Genomic DNA, 11960 nt, shown 5'->3' on the forward strand with positions numbered 1-11960 from the left:
GCTGACCCGCACAAGCCGTGGCTGTGGCATGCATCTTTCACCGTAGCGTAGACGTACCCTGGTGGTGCGGTCTCAGCCTTTTCCCATCCTTAAGTCTAATGCAGCAGGAAACTGATGGGCTCTCGTGGTCGAAAAGAAACGGTTGGCCCCAAGCAGAGCAACCCAGCAACTGACAGGCAGGATAGTCTAGTGGTTAAGGCACTAGTCTAGGATCCAAGACACATGGGCTCATATCCCTGTTCTGCCACAGACTTCCTGTGTGTGCTTGAGCAGCTCGCTTAGCCCTTCTGTACACAGCAACTAATAGTCCTAGCCTGTCTCCCAGGAGGGTTGTGCAAAGAGATACATTGAAGGTTTTTCGATATTATAGTGATAGAAGTCAGATAAGGACCTTAGATAGAACCTATAAATCTCCATGCCCTAGAGGCTGGGCTTTTCTTTTTGGGGGTTTATTAATTTCATTTTTGGAGGGTTATTTTTAGGAATTTTTGAGCTCTACGTAGGTTTTTCAGGGTTCTCTCTCTGTAGGTACACAAAGTACTGTTTCAAAGAGCACTAAATTAAAGCAAATCAGGGAACCTTTAGTGCAACCCAGCAGGGTCTACACCAGTTAATTCGTAACACGTTACTGGGCCTTAGAAATCACACTCACTGTAGTCCACACTACTGCTCCATTAGACAAGCCCTTGATGCAAGCCAGGGAGCAGGGACGTTACCTGTACAAACTGCACTGGACAAGGGGTGCAGACAATACTGAAAACCATTTCCAGTGTTTACCATATAAACACCAATTCTGATTGTATTGGGGGTGCTTATCCGTTAAAATATAAAACCATACGCTCTACCCACAGGCTGGACAAAGACTAACCTCTGCTTGAGAATGAAACCCATGCATCTGATGTCCCATCAACTGAAACACACAGCCTCCCTTACAGATACAGGCAGTCAACAGAAGAGGGCTTTTTTTAAAAAAAAAAAGCAGACTTTTATTCAGTATTTATGGGTAACATTTCTCCTTCAAAATGAGAGCCCCCTTCAGCATCACTGGATGAGTTCTCTCATTTGAGGTGTCTGAGGTCAAAAGGAGATCAAGCGTCTTAACACAAATCAAGAACTTTACAGATGCTGTCAAAAATATGACCAAGAACTCATAGGTAAAAATGCAGCACAATTAAAAACCCAGAAAGAGATCGAGGCAGGAGTCTGCACAGCCGGCTTACGAGAGACCTTCTGCTTCTAGAGCTATGCAGGGAGAATTTACACCTAGGAACCATCAAAAGGAAATGGAGAAATGTGAGATCAGCGTCGTCTCCTGTCCGGACTCCTGCTCCGCCTACGCCCGCCCCTGGAAGACAGACAGACAGGGACAGAGTTAGATATATGCTAGCCTGAGCTAACATCTCGAAAGATTTGAACGCTATCGACGACTTCTATGCACAAGGACCATGTTCCTTGCCAAAGACATGCAGCCAGCTCCGGAGTGGAAGCTGGCAGGTGTTTAATAATGCAGAGCAACAGGAAAATATTCTCTTAAAGCTCATGCACAGACCTCAGTGCGCTTCACTAAAGGTATGTAAGTCGGGTTCTCGTTTTACAGAAACTGAGGCACAGAGCCCTTAAATGACTTGCCCAAAGTCACATGCGTCAATGGCTGGGTCCAGACCAGTAAGATCTCTCGACAGCCAACCTCCTGCTCAGACCATTAAAGAACTGAAGAACACAATCCAACAGAATTCCCGATTGGCGAGAATTATTCATGATCCACTGGACATTTAGCCCAGGGTTAACATTCCTGTTCTTGAATTTTTCATGATCTCAAGCGGTCAGGCCTTCAATTTCACCCCTCAGCAGAAACGTCAGAATCCTAAACCACGGAAGCGCTCTAAAGCATCGTTTTACTACAGGGCGTTTCCCAGAGTGCCGTTCCTGGACGCAGGCGGCACAGACTCTGTGACATTTCCTGCCCTACTTCAGGCAGTTCCTTTGTCTGTAGCACAAAGACCATTTTCCTCTGGGAAAATCTGTTCCCAGGAATTTCGAAACGAGGTCCCAACGTCTCCGGATGAAAAGCACGGAGGCTAAGGTGAAAGCCCCTAGAGCATGCACATGGACTGAATGCAGGAACTTCACGCAGCAGCTCCAGGTAAAAGAGGGAGAGAATCACTCCGTGGGAAAGAATTTCCAGTTGGTCTAACTTAAAATCCTGTTTGTTATTTAGTGGCTTCAGGGCTCTCAATCCATCACGTTCCACCAGCACTAGAAAGCCCTAGGCAAGTGTTCTCCACACTGCCATGGAGGGTCTCCCTTTGTGAGGGAGCCTGAGGCTAGCTCAGACTCCATGACTCACTCAATCCTCGGTATCTCTGATGAGACTGCCAAGCTGAGGACCAAGCCGGTGTCAGCCCTCAACCTTGGCTGTATCTTACCTTCTCTTTCCTTTCGGAGGCCCCCTGACAAAGCACCAGTCCACGCTGATTGGCTGCCCCATCAGGTCCTGTCCGTTAAGACCTTCCATCGCTGCCTGGGCTTCTTTGTACGTTTCGTATTCTACTAGAGTGTATCCCTGTGGGGTGCAAGGAGACAAGCCTCAGTCAGCGAGTGGCCCAGTGGGGGGCTTAGCGAACACGCCAGAGGCTGGGCCAGCCTTGAGAGCAGATCACAGAAACCGACCGATAGCCTCCAGTACACTCGGCTCCACTGTTGGCATCAGGAACGCTGTCAACAGTGGCAGGAGAAATACCGACTTGGCAGTAAGTGGAGTAAATAGAGTGGGCCCTACCATAAATAGAGATGTTCAATTAAACACACACACAAGCTTCCCCAAACTAGTGCCTTGAACTGTTAGTTTTAACCAGAAAGGGATTTAATAGAGAAGGGGGCATTAACTATTACACTGATATGTCCCCTCCCCCTTCAGTAGGGCTTCCCTGGTGAGCTCAAAGCACATTAGTTAAGACAAAGCAGATTAATTAAAGCCTCACCGGCCTTTGTTTGCGGTATTCTCCTCAATTTAGAGACAGAGACCCAGAGAGCTGAAGCGACCTACCTCAGGTCACACAGCAATTCAGAGTCCAAGCAGCCCCCTCCTGCTCTAACCAATAGATTACCCTGCCCCCATCAAAGCTGCGAACACAACCCCAGAGCCCCTGGCTCCCAGCCCTGTGCTGTTTCTTTTCCTCTCCCAATTGCATGGGGGCAATTTCATCTGTATGGCTGCCTAGCTTGCCTGGTCCCCATTACCACAGTATCCAAGCCCCATGCAATCTGTAAGGTATTTATCCTCACACTCCCCTCCCCCCACTCCTCCGGCATGAGGTAGGGCAGCGTTGCTATCCCCATTATGCAGACGAAGCACAAAGACACTAAGGCTCACGTCCTCAAAGGTGTTCAGGTGCCTTGCACCTATTGAAACCAATGGGCGTTAGGAGCCTACATACTTTTGTGGATCTGGGCCTAAGTGACCTGCCCGAGGCCACACACCAAGTCTGTGGCAGAGCAGGGAATTGAGCCAAAGGGGAATGCCCTAACCACTAGACCATCCACCAAATCCTACCTTCAGGTAGCCCGTTCGTCTGTCTAGATTCAGATGGATGTTCTTTATCTCGCCATACTCTGCAAACTTGTCGTGAATATCCTCTTCAGTGGCCTCCTCGTGAACGCCGGTGACAAAGAGAATCCAGCCCTCCACCGCTGTAGCCACGGCATGCAGGGAAAAGCAACGCTCGTTACACAGAAGGCAGGGTGTGCTTCTCAGCTTGGTACGCAAACCCCACTGCGCGAACACAGCACATGCGTCTACACAAGCAGGATGGAAAGGGATCCTCCCAACACCTTGGCCAGACCCCCGGCTTAGCTTGGAACCCATTGGCAGCAGGGAGCTAAGTGAAAACAGGTGCAGAACGGATGGAGGACTGAATCTAGCCCTGGGAAAAAGGCAGCTTGACAGCCCTGGAGACAATCACTCTATTTATCCACACAGTGCGGATGGTCTGGGCACAATGTACATGTCATTATAACGATACTCCTTAGCTCGTATATGGCGCTTTTCATCAGTCGATCGCAAACATTTTTTTTACAGATGAGGAAACCAAAGTGCAAAGAGTTGAAGTGACTTGCCAAAGGTCATCCCACAGACCAGTGGCAGAGCTAGGAAATAGAACCTAGGTCTCCTGAATCCCAGTCCAGTGCTCTATCCACTACACCCCACTGTCTCTCGGAATAGAACTGGTTCCTCCCCATCTTTAAAGCAACCCCACAGCATGATGTCCTGTGCAAGCAACCCCACGCGGCCAACGCTGGGTGACCACACATGCTAAACCAAACATCTCCAGCAGATACTCACATCTCTGAGGCCCAGGTTCATCCCCATCTTGTTCCACGCTGTCATAGTCCTCACGTACTCTGGCCCTCGAACCTTCCTCTGGCCACACAATGGGGGGAGACAAAGATCTTTTTAGATGACTAGAAACATTTATTATGCTAGTGCTTAGGGACCAGCCAAGGACACAGCCCCATTGTGCTAAGCACTGCACACACAGTGGCAGACAATTCCTGCCCTGAAGGGTTTACAGTCTAAATACATTTAACTATGTATTCTAGCTGTTCTAAGCACTGCTAGGCACACACGCATGTCCCTGCATTTACGCTTTACAGCACATACAATCCTGTTGAGTGACACAAGTCCAGCAGTTAAAACAGTGATAAGAATCAGACTCCTGGTGACCTTGGCCAAGTTGTGTCACCCTGGTATATAAGTTGGAGGGGTCTATTTTACAGATGGGGGAAACTGAGGCAAAGGGAGCTGAAATGACTTGCCAAAGGGCAGAGCAAGTCAGTGACCGAGTCCCAGATGGAACCCAGGAGTCCGGATTCCCATCCTAAAACACACTCCTGGGGCTTAAGCCATCGGGCAGTTTCTGTTTAGAAGCAGCCAGGTGACTCCAGTAAGTAGCCAGACCGTTCCAGTTAACTACATGACACAGGAGGCTCCTCCGGATTCACACAGTAACTCAATTGTTCATAACAAGATCTTCACCTGAACCAAACCCTCGGCCTTTCCTCTTCTTTGCTTTCTCCTTCAGTTTGTGGATGCTTTCTGCGGAGAAGTTCAATGTGTTAATTTCAACTGGAAGGAGGTCTGAAACAGGCCATTTGTGGTAGAAGGGGGAGGGGGTGTCAATGTTATCGGATCAGAACCAGGCTCGACCCAGATGGTGCAAGTTTCAGAACAACCCCAAGGCAGGGACAAACTTGGGTCAGAACCGGGTGAGCTGGGCACAGAGGGTGGCAGGGTCAGAATCTGTCGGGGGCGGGGACAGGACTCGGGTCAGAACTGGGTGAGCTGGGCACGGGGGGAGGCCGGCTCAGAACCTGTCGGGGGCGGGGACAGGACTGAGAACCGGGTGAGCCGGGCACGGGGGGAGGCCGGGTCAGAGCCGGGCGGGGCGGGGACAGGACTGAGAACAGGCTGAGCCGGGCACGGGGGGAGGCCGGGTCAGAGCCGGGTGGGGATGGGGACAGGACTCGGGTCAGAACCGGGGGAGCCGGGCACGGGGGAGGCCGGGTCAGAGCCGGGCGGGGTTGGGGCGGGGACAGGACTGAGAACCGGGGGAGCCGGGCACGGGGGAGGCCGGGTCAGAACCGGGCGGGGTTGGGGCGGGGAGAGGACTGAGAACCGGGGGAGCCGGGCACGGGGGAGGCCGGGTCAGAGCCGGGCGGGGTTGGGGCGGGGACAGGACTGAGAACCGGGGGAGCCTGGCACGGGGGAGGCCGGGTCAGAGCCGGGCGGGGGCGGGGGCGGGGACAGGACTCGGGTCAGAGCCGGGCGGGGGCGGGGACAGGGCTGAGAACGGGGGGAGCTGGGCACGGGGGAGGCCGGGTCAGAGCCTGTCGGGGGCGGGGACAGGACTCGGGTCAGAGCCGGGCGGGGCGGGGACAGGACTGAGAACCGGGGGAGCCGGGCACGGGGGAGCCCGGGTCAGAACCGGGCGGGGGCGGGGCCAGGACTCGGGTCAGAACCGGGGGAGCCGGGCACGGGGGGAGGCCGGGTCAGAGCCGGGCGGGGCGGGGGCGGGACTGAGAACCGGGGGAGCCGGGCACGGGGGGAGGCCGGGTCAGAGCCGGGCGGGGCGGGGGCGGGACTGAGAACCGGGGGAGCCGGGCACGGGGGGAGGCCGGGTCAGAGCAGGGCGGGGTTGGGGCGGGACTGAGAACCGGGGGAGCCGGGCACGGGGGGAGGCCGGGTCAGAGCCGGGCGGGGCGGGGGCGGGACTGAGAACCGGGGGAGCCGGGCACGGGGGGAGGCCGGGTCAGAGCAGGGCGGGGTTGGGGCGGGGGCGGGACTGAGAACCGGGGGAGCCGGGCACGGGGGGAGGACGGGCCAGAGACGGGTGGGGGCGGGACTGAGAACGGGGGGAGGCCGGGCCAGAACCAGCCCGGGCCTGGGGCTCGGAACCGGACAAGGCCCAGTTGGGGGGCGGGGCTCGGCCCGGTGTCTGCCCGGGCCCCCATTACCGTCCCCATCCTCGTCCATGGCGAAGTCCTCGCCGCCCGCCTCGTGAAGGTCCAGCACGTCCGCCATCTTGCCCACCGTGCGACTGACTGCACCGCAGCTGCCGCTGCTAGGGCGGGCGCAGAGGGAACGGGAAGCCGGCGGGGCCGGGACCGCGCTGCACGCCGGGAAGCGGGGCGGAAGTTCCGCTCCAATCATAAGTGAATAGCGAGGGGGCCGCCATCTTGGGAAGGGCACGCTTTTTTTCCTCCGCCCGCGGGCACCATTTTGGTAGAGTCACGTGGCCTCCCCCTCCCCAGCTGGGGAGACGCCATCTTGGGAAGGTCCATAATTCTCGCCCCTGTGTGGTCGCCATCTTGAGAAGGGCAGGAGGCAGGGTTCCCCTCCTGCCAGTTGCAGCCAGCTGCTTTCTTATAGCAACCAGCCATCTCCCTCCTCCTCATCTGGGCCTTGGGATTCTCCTCCCTGCCCCATGAGGCTCTGTTCTTCCTTCTCCCCACTCCCCTCCTCCCAGCCCCACTGGGGTTACCACCTTTGAAATGTTAACTCCCCTCCCCAATGTTAGAGATAACTAAGTGCTAACTGCAGTAGGGTTTGGCTGATAGGGACATCGGTTTAGCAGGAACTAGGATGAAACCCCCCCACCTGATTCCACACAAGCCCAGCAAACAGCCGTCCCGTGACATCACTACTGCCATTCGCTAAATTCAAACCAGCCATTTACAGGTGAAGCAAACTTCACCCACGGGTGTACACTGACCCCGTTTCACGTCTCAGCTCTTGTGTGAAACGGCCCCGTATAGAGATCTCATCTGATCCCTAACCCCGGGGACGGCCCAGTTACAATCATTTCTCCAAAAGCTCACAAAGGCCAAGTGGTTTTGGACAGCTTCTGCTCAACGTGCAGCAGATGCTGTGTCTGCCACTGGGATGAGCCTTGTCCCCTTTTTCCAGATTAAAACCAAAGCCTCATTAGGGAATTAAACGCTGCTACTTCATCTATTTTTAAGAGTGGAGGTTTACCATATGTCCCACTTGAAGCGGCTTGTCACCTGGTTTTTCAGCAGGCAGGTACGGTCTGATAGATATTGCCTCCTTTCCAGCCCCAAGAAAGTGCAGCAGAAAACTGCTTTGCTCAAGTTCTTCTAAATAAGTTATCCCCAAAGGCCGTGGAGTTGAAATGATGCAGCCACAGCATGAAGCAACAGGCGGAAAGCAACAGCCAAGGTGATTGGGAGAGAGAACACATACTTGGAAACTAAACCAAGGGAATGTTTCCAGGGTCTGATGCTCCCAGCCCACGCTATGGTCACTAACTGCCTATGCCGCGCCTCTGAAGGCTAGGCCCTGCAGCTCTCCTCATGAACGGAATAGGCTACTCCCATATGCAGTCACAAGTAAAGAAGAAACCCATTTCTCCTTATTCAATTTAGGCCGAGGAGTTGCTCTTTTAAGCGTCCCCTCTCAGCCAAAGCTTCTCGCCTGCTCTCCCTTTACACTGCAGGTGGCAGCAGACAGAGCAGTGCATAAGCAGTCAGGAGATCTGAATTCTCTTACATCCATCCCGTAACGCCTCCGTGCCTCAGTTTCCCCATCTGTAAAGCTTGGGCTAATACCTGCCCAGTGCACACTCTTAAGTGCTTTAAAAACACTTGGAAGATACTCCGATGGAAAGTCCCAGAGTAGGAACAAGCAGAACAGCCCTTACCAAGCGTTATTTCTAATTCACGGAGAATGGTCAGAGCAATAGAAATACAAAATAGTTAAATTACCATTTGCAAAATTTGGTTTATGTACCCACTGATTAGGGTAGCTGTTCCTGTTCTGGTGCATTTAAACAGATGATAGTCCCACGCAGAAAGTCCTTGTGAAGCAGGACGAGGGGAGAAGAGGGAAAGAAATAAGAGAGAAGATGGTCTGGAGATAGAATTGGGGGGTGGGGGAGTTAAGGAGCTAATTCAACAAGGCCAGTGAGGGCAATGCAAAGCAAACATTCTCTTTTCACAAAGATTTAAAACAAGGCTGGTGTAGCAAGACTCTGAGCAGGCCTTCAGTTATTACACTCCCTGCTCAGACAGAGAGTGCTAGAACCAGAAGACAGCTGCTTTTGATTTACAAGTGCCTGGGATACGAGGTAGTAAGACTTAGATCTGGTCGACACCTAAAGTATAGGTACGTTGCTTCGGGGGTGTGTGTGTGGAAAAATTCACACACCCCCGAGTGACATAGTTAAGCCATCCTAAACCCTGGTGTAGACAAGATAGGGCGACAGCAGAATTCTTTTCAGAGTAGCAGCCGTGTTAGTCTGTATCCGCAAAAAGAACAGGAGTACTTGTGGCACCTTAGAGACTAACAAATTTATTAGAGCATAAGCTTTCATGGACTACAGCCCACTTCTTCGGATGCATATATTCTTCTGGCAGCCTACCTACAGTGAGTGTCTTGAGGGGGTGAATTTACTACAGCAATGGAAAAAAAAACCCTTCGGTCACTGTAGTAGGGGTCTACGCTACAGCAGGTGTGCCGCTGTAGCGTTTGTAGTGTAGACATATCCTGACAGTGCCTTCAGCGGAGATGCTCCAGGCCAGAGGAGCGACAGCCTGCCACACTGCAGAGCCACAAGGTCCAATGTGCAGAACAGCTACTGTTAGACGGCAGTATTGCCTTTGGGGGACTGCAGCCATCCGACTCCCCATTGTGGAAAGACCCTTCTATAAAGAGGGTGTGACGTGGCAGCTGCGAGATCTGGCCTACGCCTGCCAGCTAGCAACGTAATGGCAAGGCAGAGCCGGTGTGACATTAACAGGGCTCAGAGGCTCTGTGCCAGGAAAGATGGGTCAAAAGAAATGCTGTTTGAATTGATACAATCAGACACCCTGCAGATACTCCAGCTAGCAGGGACTCATTAGCCAGCAGCCAAAGAGGATAAGGGAGTTATTCCAAGAGGCTTCAGATGCCCTGAGCACCCAGCAGGGAGCATAAACAGCAGCAGGAAAGGAGCTCAGGGTAGCTGATGGTCCCTCTTTGGCTGCAGGAAAGCCATTCCTTCTGCAACGTTTAGTGTTTTAAACGAAAGCTCAGCGGTCCAGGTGCTTCTGCTGACAACTATTACAGCTCAGGCCAGTCTGGCTCAGACCCCAGAGCAACAGCCCGTAAACCAGGCAGAAGGAAGACTGGAATATTTAGTTTTTCCTACCCCCATGGCTAGAGTGTGTCTTTAGTTAGTTACTAAAGTGGAGCAGGGGCGATGCCGCTTAAGAAGCCAACAGTCCGCTGATCTTTGTACTTTGCGGTGGAAATGGCAGACACTCAAGCGATCTTTCGAATGCCCATGGTGCACCTGAATAGGGGGATCTAGACCAAATGCACACTGCAGAGTTTGTCAATCCAGCACGCCTCCCTAGGAAGGAAAGAGAAACCAGCTCCTCAAAAAATCTATTTTATTGTATAAAATTATACATACAAAATGCATGTGAAATACTGAACATTATATGATATAATGGAACAAAGGCAGAGACAGCATGTGAAAGGTGATTTATCTTACTGTAGTGTTTGATTCGGAATATACAGCATGAAGGCAGGAAAGAAGAGACATTGGATGCTTAGGAAGCCAGGATATTAATAATGCTGGTACTACGGATTAGATCGACAGCCAAACTTCCCCCTTGAAGCTCATGGGGGATAGAGGTTTCAAGACAACTTGTGATTAGAAGGGGGGGGGGGAGCAGGGACGCGGGAAAGACACAGATAGACACTTGATGCTATTTATAATAAAGCTAAACTGGGTCCTGCCCAGGAAATCCTCTTCCCAGTAGAAAAAGGCATGAGGCAACGTCCCATAGCTCTGCATCAGGTCGTGGAGTGTCTACAATGAGATGCCAGAGCGCTAGCTTAGCAGAAACAGGCAAATCCTCTGGTGTGGCTCTACTTATAAAGACAGATTTTATTATATAAATATAAAAAACTACCTCCACAACGGTCATGAAAGTCTGAGAGCCTGCCCAGACCTTTCCAAACCTTAACCCAGGCAAGGAAACTAGGGATGTTTAACACGCCTAGAGGAAGATTCACTGTGTGAATGGATTAATGGAATTGGAGAAGGCTGATATACGCTAACATATCATCCTTTTAAAACAAACTGCTGTGTGTGAAGTCTTGATATGCCTCTCCTACTGCAAAGAAGTCCCATTAAAGAGAACTAGCCTTTGATCACAGAAACCATGTAATCCTTAAAAGGTTATGTTAAGAACATAAGAACGGCCATACGGGGTCAGACCAAGGGTCCATCCAGCCCAGTACCTTATCTGCCGACAGTGGCCAATGCCAGGTGCCCCAGAGGGAGTGAACCTAACAGGCAATGATCAAGTGATCTCGCTCCTGCCATCCATCTCCACCCTCTGACAAATAGGTTGTTTTGTTTCAATCCTTTGTTTCAAAGCTTATGTTTGCTGCCGTTTTTGGCACCAAAAAGCACCTGAAACGTATCCCTTACGATTCAGAGTATAACACTGTGCTGATGATTGAATAGAGTTAGCATTTCTGTTTTAGTGGAGAACCATTAGGGTCTCACATAAGCAAATAAATACACCTTGGAAAGATCTGTAATTAGCACCGAAATGAGGAGCAGACAGGCCCTAAGAAGCTTCCAGTGCTTGCTGGGAGCTGAAGTGCCAGACTTCAGAAGGGGACGAGTTTGATTATTCAGCTGTCACAGGGAACGCAGCCCATGTATGGATAAGTGAGGACATTTCTAATGCAGTTTGATTTCTGCAGCACCACCCTGTGTCAGCAGTAGGGTTAATACTAATTCAGATTAGCCAATTTAAACATAAAATAAAATCCAACATGGATGAACTGAGGTCTAGGCCCAGATTCTGCCCTGCACCAAGCAATGTGGGAGGAAGGTGTCCAACTCAGGGAGCATCTTATGCCTCCAGGAGAGTCATGGAGGAATTGTGCCAGCTCTGGCCCACTGACACATTAGAGCAGCTATGGGGCTGCTCTAATTTATGTCTATTGGCCCAGGTCTTTATGGCTTATACACAACTGCACTCCATCCTGACCCCAGCACCAGGACAAGGAGTGTGGTGGCCAGTCAGCACAAGAGCTGGCTAAGTGAGAACTTCCCCATGACGGGTTAATTCTCAGTTAGGGCTAGATTTGGCCACCTTGCTCTGCCAAAGTGGTACAATCCGGTCCATAATTCAAAAAGTAATTTGATTGTGGGCTGCTCTGCACTGGAAAGTTAGATCAGCATCACTACATGTAAGGGGTGTGAAAAACCCACACCCCTGAGTGATGTAGTTAAGCCAGCCTAACCCCTGGTGTAGACACCGGGAGGTTGACAGAAAAATACTTCCGTTAACCTAGCTACTGCCGCTCAGGGAGGTGGATAACCTACAGAATGGGAGTGCCCCTCCCATCGTTGTAATAAGTGTCTACTGAAGCA

At 51.9% G+C, this 11960-nt stretch overlaps 1 protein-coding gene across 1 annotated transcript; it reads right to left on the reverse strand.

Moving 5' to 3' along the window:
- Nucleotides 1-960: 960 nt before the first annotated feature.
- RBM8A (RNA binding motif protein 8A) lies at nt 961-6824 on the reverse strand. Its single transcript, XM_005293634.3, has 6 exons — nt 6514-6824; nt 5036-5095; nt 4343-4420; nt 3554-3690; nt 2427-2563; nt 961-1345 (listed from the first exon to the last, which is right to left on the reverse strand). Exons 1-6 carry the CDS (start codon nt 6707-6709, stop codon nt 1300-1302), a joined length of 654 nt encoding a protein of 217 aa, XP_005293691.2. The 5' UTR covers nt 6710-6824; the 3' UTR covers nt 961-1299.
- Between the last annotated feature and the right edge of the window lie 5136 nt (nt 6825-11960).

Source organism: Chrysemys picta, chromosome 20, assembly GCF_011386835.1.
Source record: "Chrysemys picta bellii isolate R12L10 chromosome 20, ASM1138683v2, whole genome shotgun sequence".
NCBI lineage: Eukaryota > Metazoa > Chordata > Testudines > Emydidae > Chrysemys > Chrysemys picta.